The sequence below is a fragment of the Copadichromis virginalis genome, linkage group LG19 (assembly GCF_057382275.1).
Source record: "Copadichromis virginalis isolate Kocher_CV1m ecotype Utaka linkage group LG19, C_Virginalis_male_GT1.1, whole genome shotgun sequence".
Classification (NCBI taxonomy): Eukaryota; Metazoa; Chordata; class Actinopteri; order Cichliformes; family Cichlidae; genus Copadichromis; species Copadichromis virginalis.
Window position 1 is genome coordinate 12,342,020 of NC_140636.1, and position 16,227 is coordinate 12,358,246.

Below are 16,227 nucleotides of genomic sequence, written 5' to 3' on the forward strand. Positions count from 1 at the left end.
ATTATGCTAATGATGTGTCATCAGGACTGAGGGTGGGAAGTTTAGGGAAAAATAAGAGCGGCGGGCAGTGGTTTGTACTTGTCTAGGGGGTAGTATAGGACATTTAGAAAATCCTTTCTTTGTGACAGCGCTGTCATAAAGTTGTCGCGATAGCAGGAGTGTAATACTGGGCGCATTTCTTCCACAACTGGACTGTTAGCAGCAAAGCTAACAGGCTGTTTCTCGTCTTCTTGGGTCCGGACGGGACGGAAGAGGGATGTCCTGCAGCTTATTTGAGTTCTGTCGGCTTCAAGAGTTCAAAACGGTCCGGCACTTCTTGTTTCGGAACGAGAAAAGCGAGCCAGTCGAAGAGAAGAGTCAAACAGGTAACGATACAGGAGGAGGATAGGGGTCTTCTGCAGCTTCGAAGTGACAGTAGCTCAGATAGCAGCTCGCAGCATTAGAAAAGTGACCTCGGTGCTGTAAAGTGGTTTGAAAATGCGGATAAAGTGTGCATAACTAGTTTTGGTTAGTTGATTAATTTTATCATGTTACAACGGAATAAATGAAATATTCACCGCCTTAATGTGCCTTTTGTGAGTCCAGAATCAAAAGCAGCTTGCAGCTGTTTGCAGGTGAATCCTTGTATGGTTGTATTCAGGCCTGGACTCGTTTTGCACGCAATGTTATATGCATCATTTCGTTTTTCCGCTATGTGGAAGTCAATACAGAAATGCTACTATATTTCAACCTGTTGATGTCAAACACATGGGGTGTATATGAAAGATGAATGTAGCTTCCAAATTTGAAAAGGAAACATCTTAAACCTGCATTATTTCCACGTGGTCAGCAGGGGGCGACTCCTCTATTTTAAAAGAAGTCTGATCGTATAGATGTCCATGAGAAAATGAGCCTATTGCTCATTTGATCTGTGACCTCAGTAAGCACTTTACCGATATGTTTATAGGCTCAGTCGTTAGTTTTATGTCTGGTTAGTACATTTTAGTACTACTAGAAGAAAAACAGGATATGATTTGGGGTGGGCATACCTTACGATTGTCAAGTGTGAGGGTCCCTTAACTGAAGGACTTTCTGACCATACTGAAGATGGATGTGGTGAAAGTGTTAGGAGTATGTCACAGTATAGAACATCTCGTTTCCTGTTATGACTTTGGGGGAGGTGTTTTATCAACCATGTGAAGTTTAAGTGAATTTGAAATGTTGTGCACCAATTTGCAAGACACATAACTTTGACACAGAATATTTCAGTGTTTGAGAAAAGAACCATGGGCCGATTACAGCATGATCATTAAGCTCAGTATCAAGACTTCCTCATAGCACGGATGGCCTCATCTGAGATGTTCTTTTGGCCGATCACATCATTCTAAATCTTCGGTAGGGCTGGGCCATATTATACCGTTCACGGTAATACCGGTATAATGTTAGGCAACGATAGGAAAATGAAATATCGCGATAGAATGGGAGTAAAACGCGCATGCGCAGTGCCTTTGTTTTCATACGCACATGGCCGATTGTTGAGTGAAACAGATGAACCAGAATTGGTTTGTAAAAATGGTGCAACTTCCGTGATGTGGAACTGGTTTGGTGTTTGTCCATCAGATACACAACAAAGCACATTTTTTGGTAGAGCATGCAAGCGGCCGTTGTTATTGTCATATTTGTCGGACTAAGATGCTCTTAAATCTGGGAGTAATCTGGGTCCTAAACTCCGTATGCTTCAGGTCAAACAACACTGCAGCATCACTTAGAGTTAAAAACTTTCTAAATTCTTTCATCTTTAATAAAACGATCAGCATTGCTGCTTTACCAGGTGTAACTATAAAGTTTAACTTCCAGGCATCCATGAAAACAAAAGTTATTACATTTAACGGAGTTAGAAGTTAGCAGGAAGCTAGCGGAAGTTAGCTCGCTAGTTACCTAAGCATGATATTGCATGTTCTGACTGAGAGATTTCTGAAAAAAATCAAACGTACAGCTCTGCTATCACTTCCAACATAAATGAAGACAGGAAACTAAACAGCAGTGACGTTTGTAGGGTTACTGAAGTTGGGCTAGCTGGTATATAATGATGTGCTACGTGATCGCTAGCGACACAGCTATGTTAGCATAACATAAACAGTGAAGCTGGAGGACGAACACTAACACTTTTCCACTTATAAAAGTTAACGTGAAGGTTCTTCATGGTTAGAGACAAATGCAATCGCATGGCAGGATGCTGTAAACGGACCAAACTTCAGTCAGGAGAACAACTGAGATAATCCATCCACAATACGAGGTTAGTCATTAATATACTGCAACAACATGGGAATAGAGCAGCTGCAGAGAATTCAACATTAATGAATCAATGGTACAGAAGTGGAGGAAGCAAGAAGAATGAGTTTAATAAAGTTTGATTTATCTGACTGCTTTGTTTCGCTTAATGTGCCTTATAATCCCGTGCACCTTATGGTCCGAAAAATGCGTACTGCACACTGCAGTTTAATGTTGCAAAGCACCTCTTTTTAACCATATAACCATATTATACGTGGTTATGCTCAGGATATGCCAGCCCATTTCTACTGGAAATGCCTTTTGGTTAAACTTTCAGCAAGGAATTTGCATTTGCACTGTTACATTTTTATAAAGCTTTAATGTACATAAAAACCAGCTTCTTGTTTAAGTGAAAATAAATGGAAGGTTGTCTTTTTGCGCTAGTAATGTTGTGGAGTTGTATTTTGTCTCGCATCAATTATATCGTCGGTTATATCGTTATCGCAAATTTTCAAATATATATCGTGATAAATATTTTTGGCCATATCACCCTGCTCTAATCTTCGGTGTGATAATGTGGTTATTTTGGCCAAACAATAAATCTGTAGCTAGACGCCAGGTAGCAAACAGTTATATGTCAACTATCCCAAGTTCACTAATCCACCAAATATTGCTGGTATTAGGTTGTTGTTTGCATCCATCAGTCGGAGGAGGAGAAATCTGCAGGTCTTTTTAAGTGTGAGTCATTGCACATGAGGTCCCTGAGGGTGTCACTGCAGGATGCTCAGCAGAAAGGACAGATAGAAAGGGTGCTTGGATGTGTTGCATTCATGCGTCATTTCATACTGATGCCTGCAGACACACACGCACTGTCGTCATGGGGACACTGAAGTGCCAAGGCGTAAAGCAGCAGGATTTCCTCCTGATTTCTGAGCTTTACGCTGTTGCTATATTATTAGTTCATTTCCCTTTGGCACAGAGCTTCTGACTGCTCAACTTTAGCTGCCACAGTTATGTAGCAGCTAAAGTTATGTAGCAGCTATGACTTCTGCACCCCTTCTTTACAGTTCTTTCAACTGTATAGCAGAACTTAACATGTTAACATCCTGCTGCATATAACAGGTTTGATTTTTTTATAGCTAATTTTCTCCTTTATAACATTGATACAAGGGATAAATATTTATATAACTCACATGTTTAAATTTTGTTAAAAATTTCTTAGGGATTATTAAAGTATTCTGATTCTGATTAATGCTTAAAGTTTGCTTCTTTGACATGTGGATGCTAACTCAGGCGGCTGTAGCTACTAACTGTCTGCCAGGGTTCACCTCAGCTAATTCGACCCCCTAGACTGGACCTCCTTAGTATGTTTGTCCGTTTGGTGCCCAATTACCTGAGAAATTATTTTGCTTGCTGTGCAGTTAATTGTGCAAACAGACTGTCAAAAAAATCTGCGCTCCAGCTCATACTCGAATACTTTGTTTGGCACTTGCTATTAAATAGCTGGTACCTATGAATGCAGCTTGCTAGCTTAGCTAGCTGATAACTTGCAGTTCCATCATGTGGCTTCAAAAAACCAACACACATTTCGAGTCTTTTGAGTTTATCTTAGTCACTGCATTCATCTCTTCTCTACACTCTGTTTTAGCCACCGTACAAGCATCACAAACTTGACCCATTTTTAAAATTTATTTTATTTATTTATTTGTTTCCTGCCTCTTACTCAGAAGATAATGAGCTGTCTTGGGACACCTCTGACTGGGAGTCGGCATGGGAAGGTGGTGATAATAAAGAGGAGGAATCCACCTCTGATAAAAAGGTTTGTCTCATTGTGGAATGTGACATTATTGGTGTTTTAAGTTGATGTCTATTTATTTACAGGGAAAGAATGTGTCATTCTGTCATTTTTCTTAAAGTTGTCTGTGCAGTGATGAGACCTGCGCAGTGTACTGCGCTATGTGTCATGCATGTCGTATAATGACATATAATAATATCGTTAATGAAGTTACAGCTAGCTGGATAACCACCACCACTTTTGCTATTACAGACATTAATGTTTTGTGCCATTACACAATTTACTGATGGCTAAAATTAGTAGTCTTTGACACCGAAGCTAATAAGCATTTTCACTCAGATGTGATTTTGATAGCAGTAATGTTAGCAAGCAAGATGCAGTCAGCCTGCTACCTGTAATGCATCTATGCTGCATGGATGCTGCAAAAATCCTGTCTGAAGCCACATCAGCGTTAGTTTTCTTTTAGTCCATGTGTGGAGTTTGTGTTGGACTTCTGTGTTGGGTTGGTGTGGTCAGACATTGTCCGTTAAAAAAGCCTTTAGCAATTCAAAAATATGACCTATTTTACATTTGAATCAACTACTGATAATATTGTCATTGGCTGTGACATAGGACAAACACTCATTTTATTGTTGCAATGTCATATAATATTAGAATATAAGCGCTCAATGCGCACTTCTAAAGGTGGCATAGGTCTGAAGATCTCCTTTGCTCTGCAGGTCGCGGATGATGCTGGCGGGCAGGGTGAACCGTGGCTGCAGGACTGTGTCGTGTCCCTGTCGCCCTGCGCTGACCTGCTGGTGGTGGCCCGTGAACAGAAGGCGGCCTTTCTCTCAGGTCAGATTCTCAGACACGCACACCCTGATATGTGACTCTGGAGTTTTCTTTCATACTGTTCGTTTTGTGTCTCACTATGGAAAAGCATCCCATGTCCTCATCAGATGCTCTCATACGACACCACTAACCCTCATGTCAGGAGGGCCTAGGACCCTTCTATTTATTACCTTTTTCACAGAAGCCTGTTGACAAATAGACTATTGGGCACTAAAGTGTCCACAAATTCAAGCAGGAGCAGCTCATGAGCAGCACCAATAATTTCCTCTAGCTAGTCGTGGTGTAGTAATACTTTTACCCTTGGAAGTAGAAGTGTTTCCCGAAGCAAAGTAGAAACAAATTGTTTGCTTTAGCCAACCCAACAATAGGGCTAAGCATGTAGTTGATCGGAATATAATAATAATAATAATAATAATAATATGAATGCAATGTAATAATATAAAGGTCAATATATGGCTTAACCCAAACTTTGTCACAAAGGCTATGTGCCACCTTTCACCTCTGAGCAACAGCAGTAGCTGCTTACTTTGTGTCCAGTTTATGCAAATCCAGGTTTACCTGGACAGAACTAACGGTTTTAGATTTAATAACCAGTTGCTTTGTTTGTGGTTCTGATTGCTTTATGTACCTTTCTTCTTGCTTGTCGTATTTTATTTGTGTCAATGAAATTAAGGAGCTTCCCAACTGTAGTAAATGAAGTATTCCTCATCTTTCTTTATTCTTACAGCTAAATGGCGAACAGATGACAGCGGCAGAGAAGAGATGACTCTGGGAGTATCTTGGACTGGAACTCTTAGCACTGAGGAAGGGTGAGAAAACAATATGTTAACTTACACACAGTCATTGTGGAAAAGGTTGATAATGGCTCCTGTTGGCGAATTATCCAGGTGATTGAATTGGAGGATGGAAGTGAGACAGATCAGTTATCCTTAGTTCAGTTTAAAAAGTGGACCTTTACTAAAATGACACCCCTACAGTTTTGATGAATGTAGGAATTCAGCTATAGAAACCAAAACAGTTTTTTGTACTGGGTTTAAACATGAAAGTCTCAAGTGGCCGTTAGAGGAACTGCAGTTTTTGACCTAATTTTTCAGACCGGCTACGTTGCTGTTTTACAAGAAGAAATTAAATAAGAAGTTGACAGTTTATCAGAAGGCAAAACACAATTAATACATTAAAAATTATGATAATTAAAAACCTTAGCTAGAATGTAAATACATCAAATATATGTGACATGACTCCAAGTCTGATTTCTGTTTCCTCATAGAGAGTGTGTGAGCAGCACCATTTGTATTCCCTTGGCAAGTCAGAAGAGGTGAGATTTATTTATCTGTGAACTAAATGAGGGGAAGTGCTTGTGTGTGTTTATCTTCACTTCATGTCTCAATACATTTTTCAGGAGCTCCACTGGGCGGCCTGACTGGACATGTGTAGTCGTGGGTTTTACATCTGGTTATGTCCGTTTCTACACTGAGGTACCTTTTTAATCTATAACATCTTCAATAATTCTTTGAATTATAGACAAGAAAGTGTGATGTGACTGTCTCTCCCTTCATGCAGAGCAGTTTTGCTCAAATCAGAGTGCAAAGTTGCAAACATTGGCACTACTTTGCTAAAACTTTTTAGGTAAAGCAGAATCAATCTGTACTGATTTAAAAAATCATGCATGGTTTAATTTTCTGCTAGAATGACATTGATATATTTTTTAAATGTTGATGTGTTTTCACCCAGCCCTGACTATCAATTGTGTCCCATCAGAGCGGCGTTCTGCTCCTTGCCCAGCTGCTACACGAGGACCCGGTACTGAGGCTCAAGTGTCGCACTTACGAGATCCCTCGCCACCCTGGAGTAACTGAGCAGGTAACACACACCTGAAGCACTCTTCAAATTCAGAGAGGTGTGTGTGTGAGGATTATATTCATATTCAAAATCAAAGTGACAGTCTGTTTCAGTTGTGATTGTCATTGAGCATGAAGATTATAATCCTGATCTGTGAGCTAATGTTGATTGTTGATTTTATTTTTTGTCTGCAGCACGAGGAGCTGAGCATCCTCTACTCTGCTGCAATGGTCACCATAGATGGATTCAGCCTCTTTCAGTCTCTGCGGGCCTGCAGGAATCAGGCGGCAAGAGGTACGGCTGCTTCTCTATGTCTTTGTAGGAAGAAAGTTCAGTCAGACATTTAGTTTGTGTTTGTGGCAGCAGTGTGTGTGCACAAAAAAATGGCCACATCTATTTGCATTTATAATAGGGTATATAGCATGCCCCCCTGAACATTATATTCAGCTGCCCCTTTGGAGATACTCTCATCTAAAGTCAGATATCTTCCAACTTTATCATCTTGGACTGCAGCTGGTAGTCCTTTTTCTGCTCTGCACTTTCTACAAGGTGGTTCTCCAGGTTCTGGTTAGTGATCCACCAGAGATGAAGAAAGATTGCCAATCACAGGATGAGGGATCCACAAAATGATATCAAAGGATGGACCAGAGCTAGCTGGTTAGCAGTGCCTGAACTTTCAAAATTGCTCAGCAAGTAAACTGAACGTACTTGCAAATAGATTTTAAAATAAATAAATTACATGCCACAGTGAGTCCCCAAATGTATATGGCCACTGTTAATATAGTCAGTGTGAAATATATAATATATAAAGTGGCTCTCCTAAGTAAGTCAGACACTTTGGTGAGAAGTTGCAACACATATGAGGAAAACTTTCTCCCTTCCTGCACAGGGAGGCAACAGACTTGTCAGCCTGACTGTATGTGGATTAGCGTGCTTACAATTGTAGTTAACCCCTCAAAAGCCAAAACTGAGCTGAAAAAAACAAAACATGCATAATCTCTCAGTACTGTTTGCAGTGTGTTAACAGAAGATGTTTTTCACTTGCTTGCTGGCTGGAAAGTGTTTGCCACAAAGCATTCAGGTACTAAGGTGAAACCAACCTACTTATACAGAACCCCAACCCCACAAACCCCACACACCCCACAAACACAATCACCTGAAGTATAAACAGTTTGGAGCGTAGTACCCAGATAACAATGAGTGTTTGGCCCAAACGTGGCCCACATCTGCAGTTTTCTTTGGGCCGTATTTGGCCTTGATTTAGTGTCTGTTTGGCTGCTTAAACACACCCACAGGTCTGCCTCTCATGGGCCAAATATCAGGTGACGTTTCAGTGAAGCCTGGGCCTACATTTGCTAGAACCAAAAGTGGCCCCAGGTCAGGTCCAGATGTGTTTGCTATCTGGGGAGCCAAGCTTCAGCAGCATTTGATCTAGTGCTCTGTGTGTTTGTTGTCTGCTCCTATAATAACTCTGAATACTCTGTGTGACCCAAGACAAACCCTGTTTAGACCTTAGTAGAGTTAAAGTTGACTAATAGATAATAAAAAAATACTGTTTTATTAAAGTTGTTGCTTCTTACTAACTTAACCTCCTTTTGATCAGCTGCAGCAGCAGGTAATGATGTGATCCAGCCTCCTCCTCTGGCCTATAAGAAGTGGGGTCTGCAGGAAATGGACACCATTGTGGACCACAGCAGCGTGGGTAAGAGTCTGTTTGAGAGCTTTCCACTGATAATTCATGCTGGTGGTTGGCTGCTGCATAATGGATTAACTTATGATATTAAACATCATAATGTTTTGGATCTGCAGATGTGACTGTGTCATTCACATTTACAACATCAGTGAATTAGCCCTTCATTCATTTTAGTAGAGCAAATAGAACTGGAGAGATAACACTAACCAGTGTTAGTCAAAAAAGACTCTATCCATCTGACGGATATATTATTCACCTTTACATATTTCAACTGAGATATTTACTCTTAAAGTGATAAATTCAGATGGAGAGTCTACAGATTTATCTTTATGATTGATCCAGATGACAGTAAGTAACTCTTCTGCTTTTAGGCATCATGACACTGTGTGTCTTTGATCAAATGAAGAACGCATCTATCCTGGGAGGATTCAACGCCTCAGTCAAAGGCAGCCCCCCCGCCATGAGCCAGTATGTCACTGTAGGATCTGGGCCATACACAGGCTTTTACTATGCTATAGAGGTAATTATATTTTCAAAATGGGTATGTATCATGACTATAATCGCCTGCAGTTCAAAAATTAACAAAAAATCTGCTTTTCCTTGTGTCCCTAACTGTATATAGGGGAGTTCTCAGCCTCTGCTGTCCCACGTGGCTATGGCAGTGGCCAGTAAACTCACCTCAGCCCTCTTCAGTGCTGCCAGGTGTGTGTGTGTGTGTGTGTGTGTGTGTGTGTGTGTGTGTGTGTGTGTGTGTGTGTGTGTGTGTGTGTGTGTGTGTGTGTGAGAAGCCCAATCACATGGTGTTCCCCAAGCTTAGGTTCTCTGTCCTATTTTAATTTTTTTTACATTTTTATTTTCCTAGATCATACAGTGATGATTTCCACTGTTGTACAATTGCTATGCAGCTATATGTTTAAGCTGTGACATAAATATAATTTAAACTCTTCATTGTGCTCATTAACTTTAAATCCAAGTTCATTATTCTTGTAAGCAAACAAATACTTAGACACAACTAAGTCAAAAACGGTCCAGAGTCTTTGGGCTTCAATAAAATGATCCGACAAATGGATAGTTTTTGGAGGCTTGTATCAAAGCACAGGGCATAAGTGCACAGGCGGCAAAGACAAATGCCTCATCCAGTGGAGAAGTTGTTTCCAAGCCAAAGTCAGGGGTCAGTGTGCTGGAAAGCATCTGGAGACGGAAGATCTGTGTTTGAAGTTTCCTCCTTACTGTTTCTCACTCGCTTTTTCGTTTTCCTCTTTCTATTTTTTCTATCGTCACTTGTCATTTCCCTCTCAGCGGGTGGTTGGGATGGAACAAAAACAAGAACGAAGAGGAGGCTCCCCAGAAACAGAAGCCCAAGGTGGAGCCTGCCACCCCTTTAAGTATCAGGTACGAACTGGGACATCTAAAACACAAATCCAGTCGTCGTCGACTGTGTGCTGTTGAGACTGAAAACCTAACCTGACCTCAGCACACTTGCTGCTCTCCTTTGCAGATTTGGTCTCCCAGACTCTCGGCGGCATGGCGAGTCGATATGTCTGTCCCCGTGCAACATGCTGGCTGGAGTGACTGATGACTTTGGCCGAGTCACACTGCTGGACTTGGCCAGGGGCATCGCCATTCGCATGTGGAAAGGTGAGGTGTAAACACGTGGAAGAACAACTCGTTGTGAGTGACACACATATGTAATAGAAACACATACAGAAATTTGTTCCATATTGGCAGGATAGTGTCGCACATTTACTGCAGATGTGTGGCCTGTGCACCCATGATGCAAACCTCCTGTTCCACGACATGTCCAAGTTGCTCTTTTGGGCTGAGATCTGGTCACTGTGGAGGCTATTTGAGTACAGTGAACTCACTGTCATGCTCAAGCAATCAGTTTAAAATGATGATTTGAGCTTTGACACTTCCTGCTGCAGCAGCCATTAGAAGATGGGTACACTGTGGTCATAAAGGATGTAATGGACATGGTCATCAACAATAATCAGTTGATGACCAGTTGGTACTAAGGAGCCCAAATTATGCCAAAAAAACCATCCCTGCAGCAATACACCAGCATCAGCAGCCTGAACCTTTGATAAAAGGCAGGATGGATCGATGCATTCATGTTGTGAACACCTAATTCTTAACCTACTATCTGAATGTTGCCAGAGAAATTGAGCATCATTAGATGGGCTAGAAATGCAGCTCTATCTCATTGCATTTATAATTTCAGTATGATATTAAAATAGGTCTGTAGATCAGGTATTTTATACATTAAAAATGTCACAGCCCAATTTAAAATCTTATAATCTAATCTTTGTACAGGTGATCAGATGAAGATGTTTCCTTTTTGTTTTCATAGATTTATGTTTAATCTTATGCTGCTTTTCTAGCTGGGGCCACTTTAAAAATAATTAATTAAAGAGCTTTCCAGTGTAGCAGGAGTTGCCCTAAACACTGTAATGTTTATTTTTACTATGATTCCTTCTTCGGCCTGTGTCATTATTAATAAAATCTTAACAATGTCCCAATCATACATTTATCTCCAGGTTACAGAGATGCCCAGTTGGGTTGGCTGCAGGTTCCAGAGGAGCGTAGCGAGCGGGATTTATCCCCCTCGGCGTCCCTCCCCAGACGCCACGCTCTGTTCCTCGTCATCTACGCCCCTCGTAGGGGGATCCTGGAGGTTTGGGCAATGCAACAGGGGCCTCGGGTCGGAGCTTTCACTGTAGGCAAACATTGCAGGTACACACCGTGAAGCTCCCACATTTTCTTACTGAAGAAGAATCTCATTTGATCCTGAAGTTGGAATATAACAAAATATATGCTTGTACGGTGTTGCAGGTTGCTGTATGCTGGTTACCGTCTGATGGGGGTGAACAGTGTGACCAGTCAGGGTTGGCAGCTCCACACACAGCAGGTGTGTCTGCTTGATCCAATCACAGGAGTTCTGAGGACCGTGAACATTCCCTTCCACCTGGCTCTCAGGTTTGTACGCAGACTAAAAGGACAGGCTGTCATGTAGGTGTTTAAAATGAATGCAGGTGCAGTGAAAAAATCAATTTTGCAGAGTCTTGCCCACTTTCTTAGGTCAGATTTTCCCCACCTTTAAAAACTCTTAAATCTGACACAAAGAGTCATGAATATTTGACATTAGGTTGGATCTGAAGAGCTGCAACTTCCTGGTTCTGTGAGGTTCAAAAAAATCAGTTCTTGTCATAGGATTCCCACAGGTTGAATGATCATTCTGTACGCTTCAGCTGTAAAGACGGACTTTCTGAACTGACCGCTGGTTTTGTTTTGGTACCCCAGAATATGTTGTGTGGCTATGTTTGCTATGTAAATGACTGGCTTTGGATACGTGCTAATTATTGTTAAGTAACATCCAGGTAAAATCTGTGAATTTTACTCACAGCAAAAACTCCTTTGACAGGTTATTGGTACACATAACCAAACGGTGAGAAATATGGGCGTGTGGTCCGACATGGTGCTCTCCTTCGAGTCTCGTGTAAAAGAGATAACAAAGACCGCCTTTGTCATTTGAGGAACATAGCAGAATCAGACAAGTTTTGTTAAGAAACACTGCAGGTGTTCTTGTCCATGCGTTTGTGTCTTCACGTATAGATTATTGTAATGCTCTTCTTTGTGGGCTACCAAAGAAAAGTTTTAGAGGTCTACAGCTGCAAAATGCAGCTGCTCGCATTTTAACATGATCTGGGAAATTTGAGCGCATTACCCCTGTACTAAGATCTCTTCATTGGCTACCTTGTCAGGTTCGAGCAGATTTTAAGGTCCTGCTGCTCACCTACAAGGCTTTAAACGGCACCTTCATACCTCTCTGACCTTTTACACCTTTATGTTCCATCCTGTGCTCTACGATCTCAGGACTCTGGCCTTCTAAAGGTTCCTAGAGCCAGAAAAAAGACAATTGGAGAGCGTGCCTTTTCTTTCCCTGCCCCGTTTCTGTGGAACAACCTCCCTCAAGATATTAGGCAGGCATGCTCTGTGGAGGTTTATAAAGTTATTATTATTATTATTATTATTGTCAGATAATTGCCTTAAAAAATCTCCAAAAGGCACAAACAAAAAACCTACTGCACGACGGCAGCAAAAGTCCCCTCTAACTCCATCTTTCTGTCTTTTTCACTTCAGTGATAAGAAGAGCGAGCGAGCCAAAGATATGCACCTGGTAAAGAAACTCACTACCCTACTAAGGAGCCGAGACATTGAGCTTGGTAAGTGCATGACGAGAGATGTCAGGTTTCATGTTCAAATATATTTCATGTGTTATACAGTATTATATTATTAATGACTCTGTGTTCCTTTAGATATATTGGAGAGTGAAGCCAGAAGCATCGTACTAGATATCAAACACCCTGCAGTTAAGAAGCAGGTACGACCAAAATCTGATGTGGTTATTGTTTTAAATGGCCCTGTTTTACTCTAATTACAGACTTCTCCTAAATCTAACCAACCTGCAACTGAAAACTAAATATAAATTGAAAAAGAGATTAAAATTAAAAGTCTGTTAAGTCTAAGAATGATGAAGCAACTTTTACTTTTCTTTCACATGGGACAGGAACCCAAGTAATTTATCTTTTCAAATACTTGAACAGCCCTGATTGGTCCAGCAGCTCAATCCTGGGCCCCTGTTCAAGTCTTCTTGGGCACACTGGCCCTATATGTAAATATCCTTTATTTTCCAGGTGATTTTAAATTGTGGTTGCAACCGAACTGAACACCACTGCTGCCATTATTCACTTAAAACTCTTTTTGTCAGTTGAATATGATGTCATATGAATTTCAGTGTCTCCATTTTCTTTCAGGCACTGGAGTCTCTTCTGTCAAATAAAAACACTCCTGTCTCTTGTCTTGTTAACATCACACGTGCCTTAGATGACACTTTGAAACGGCAAGGTAAAGAATACGTTTACTGATGAAAGAAATGTAATATGAAAGAAAAAAGTGTCAGGAACTTGTATCTCATAATCACCCTGAGCTTGTTTCTCCTTTTGTTTCTGCACTTCAGAGCCTGGGGAAGTGGATGCTGAGTTGCTTCAGCTCTGCTCATCACAGCTCAAACTACTGCAGCTCTACACAGACATCCAGCAACTGCATTCTGCCGCAGATGTCGAGGAAACCGCTGAAAATGTGAGAACACACACACAGAGATTTAAAGAAATTAAGAGCTTCTTTAGAGGTGGTGAGCTGAAACCTCGGTGCTATTCCAGTATTTCTTTCTTCCATCCTTGCAGGACTCCCTTGAAGGCATAGAGGAGGAATTGTCCCGTGTTGCACCGACCTTGCAGCGCTATGCCCAGTTCACACCAAGACCCAGTGTTTCGTTTGCCCAGGATTCGCCTGACTCCCCCCTGCCTGCTCAGGCTTTTCTCTCCCAGTTGGAGTGCACAGAGGATGAGGAGGTTAAGGTGATCTGTAGGTCTGAAACTGAATGGAACCAGTTGGGTAAGGCAGGCAACATAAGTAGGCACATTAATGCTGTTACACTCAATCAAAACTCAGACTGAGTACTTTTCCTGTTTGTCATTTGCAGGAAACTTCTTGTTCTGGAGTTGTCTGTGTGGAAAAAGTCCACTCCATAAAGTTTGTTACACACTACAGCAGGCCGGCATCAGCCCACAGCAGCTTCTGGTAAGCGGGGGCGGGGGGGGGGGGGGGGGGGGAGAATGGGTGAAAGGTGGGATCAGGATGTGACAGGATGTGTAGCTGCTGTTGAGAGAAATCTTACAAATCTTATACAGTGCATACAATTTTATATAGAATTGCATATCTTTTTAATTTTTTACTGTATGATACATACATAATACTGATATGAGGCTTTTTAAATCTTTGCCAGAGATGAACCACAACCCACTGGTGTGTAATTTATTCAGTAATGGTCACTTTATATTGTGATGTCAGTATTCAGTATTTACTGTTAATGAGTGAAAGAACGCAGACTTCATTATCTGCCTGCGTAAGTCTACCCAGCGTGTCTGGAGCCTGATATGTTCTCACATGAAATTAGGGTGTATAATATACTCCAAATAGGTCTTTGAACAAATATCAGTAATTAATTCAGTTCATACTTCCTGTTTCTGTCAGTCTTTGCTGTTGAGTGTGTGGTTGCATCGGGAGAAGGAGTTGCTACAGAAACCAGAGGAAAATGTTCGAAACCTCCACAGACTACTTGTCGCCCTCAGCGATATGAAAGGTACCTGTAAGGCTTGTCGTGTTTGTGTAGTTCGCGAGGCTAAATAATACAACTCTATATGTTAATGGTTGAAGGGCTAATTCATCTGATGTTTCTGATGTTAGATGTGCTGATGTTGGTGCTCTGGTGGTTTTCTTCAGTTGGACAACAAGAAATCGAAAGAAATGTGAACCTCAAGAAGTAACCGTCAGACTGGAAAAGAAGAATAAGTAGAATAAGAGTGGCCTCTTCTTTTTCTCTCCCTCCGTTTAGGTGCAGTCGAGGAGTCATGGGACACACAGTCAATCTCCCCCTGGTGGCAGCAAGTCCGCACTACATGTGTTCAGTCCCACAACACTGCCGCTGCCCTGCTGGCTGCACTGGTTGCTCACCGTGCTGCTAAAGCTAGCATCACAAGCCGAGCTGATAGCAAGGTAGAGAGGCGTCATGCATTTGAGGACTGTCTTAAGCAAAAAAATAGGAACATAACCCCCTTTAAAAATCAACCAACACTAATGTGTGTGTGTCAGTTTCAGTCAGAGTGGGAGGCAGTGTCACTGGAGTTGGAGCAGTGGGTGGTGTGTGTTCGCCAGCTGGAAGACGTGCTGGTGCTGCAGACTCTGCTGTTGGTGCCTCCTCCACCAGGAGCAACGGGGGGCGCTACAGTTCAGTGCTCTATTAAAACATTGTTGGAGGGAGGCACAGGTAGAGAAAAATAAGTTCAGGGAGACTTCAAGCTGTATGAGTTCATTTTTTACTTGTCATGTTTCTTTTCTTGGTTTTTCCTCACTTCATAAATGTATTCAAATGCACTGTATCGCTGTTCTCTCCTCAGTTACTCCTTGTTTTTATTGACTTCTTCTCTCCATGAATTCAGTGTCTTGATGATATTGACCATAGTTTTCCCCTGATGGCTGCATTCTTCTTTGGAGTGTGGGAATCTGGAACAACTGCCACAACCCATTCAAATACACTGCCTGGCCAAAGCCTAGTTAGTAATTTCAAATACATTCAACGTTTGCTTTTGTCTGTTTCAGGCGGTATTGCCGACAGCGTCTCTAAGTGGGTGTTTAGACAAGACATTTCCCCAGAGCGGCTCAAGGAAATCCTCCAGAAAAGGGGAAATAAAGAAGCAGATGACAATGTGGAGCAGAGAGACGAAGAAGAAAGACATGAGCAGGAGAAAAGCCAAGAGGACACAGACAGGACAGCAGGTGAGGACTGAGGCATTAACACACGTTCGGTATGTTAGTCTTTCTGGGCAATTTTGAGATATGGTTTAACTTGAAAATCCTAGAATAATGTGGCGTCAGCTGTGTTGTTGTTTGTGGTGATTTAAAAAAAATCAAATTCAAAAAGACAAAAAGTAAAATAATGGAAATCGATTACTTAGCCTATTTTTGGACCTCTGTATCAGTAATATATGTTTTTATGCAGATGACACTATGAACTTTCTTATTAAACGTAAGCTTGTTCTCAATGCTAGTCTGGTCACCTAAAAGCATCCAACCTATAGACCACAGTCAAACCAATGATCATCAAATTAAAACTGTCTATTGCTATAAATATTTTGGACTCTAGCTGGGCACATGAGTCTGCTAAAGCCCAAGAATATTGAAAGTAGAAATTGGACAT

General features: G+C 41.5%; 1 protein-coding gene across 3 annotated transcripts in view; it reads left to right on the forward strand.

Moving 5' to 3' along the window:
* The window catches only part of rab3gap2 (RAB3 GTPase activating protein subunit 2 (non-catalytic)), a 20,815-nt gene continuing 4,588 nt past the window's right edge, over nt 1-16,227 (forward strand). For all 3 annotated transcript variants that reach the window (XM_085440681.1, XM_085440682.1, XM_085440683.1), the window contains exons 1-25: nt 1-365; nt 3,978-4,069; nt 4,765-4,882; nt 5,607-5,688; nt 6,147-6,194; nt 6,279-6,354; nt 6,638-6,739; nt 6,913-7,012; nt 8,322-8,420; nt 8,783-8,931; nt 9,034-9,113; nt 9,711-9,803; nt 9,910-10,049; nt 10,949-11,144; nt 11,244-11,387; nt 12,552-12,634; nt 12,728-12,792; nt 13,226-13,316; nt 13,429-13,550; nt 13,655-13,865; nt 13,954-14,051; nt 14,505-14,613; nt 14,866-15,026; nt 15,123-15,297; nt 15,630-15,806. In XM_085440681.1, the coding sequence (XP_085296807.1) occupies nt 257-365; nt 3,978-4,069; nt 4,765-4,882; nt 5,607-5,688; nt 6,147-6,194; nt 6,279-6,354; nt 6,638-6,739; nt 6,913-7,012; nt 8,322-8,420; nt 8,783-8,931; nt 9,034-9,113; nt 9,711-9,803; nt 9,910-10,049; nt 10,949-11,144; nt 11,244-11,387; nt 12,552-12,634; nt 12,728-12,792; nt 13,226-13,316; nt 13,429-13,550; nt 13,655-13,865; nt 13,954-14,051; nt 14,505-14,613; nt 14,866-15,026; nt 15,123-15,297; nt 15,630-15,806 (2,920 nt within the window). In that variant the 5' untranslated portion in view covers nt 1-256. The remainder of the gene's footprint in view (nt 366-3,977; nt 4,070-4,764; nt 4,883-5,606; nt 5,689-6,146; nt 6,195-6,278; nt 6,355-6,637; nt 6,740-6,912; nt 7,013-8,321; nt 8,421-8,782; nt 8,932-9,033; nt 9,114-9,710; nt 9,804-9,909; nt 10,050-10,948; nt 11,145-11,243; nt 11,388-12,551; nt 12,635-12,727; nt 12,793-13,225; nt 13,317-13,428; nt 13,551-13,654; nt 13,866-13,953; nt 14,052-14,504; nt 14,614-14,865; nt 15,027-15,122; nt 15,298-15,629; nt 15,807-16,227) is intronic.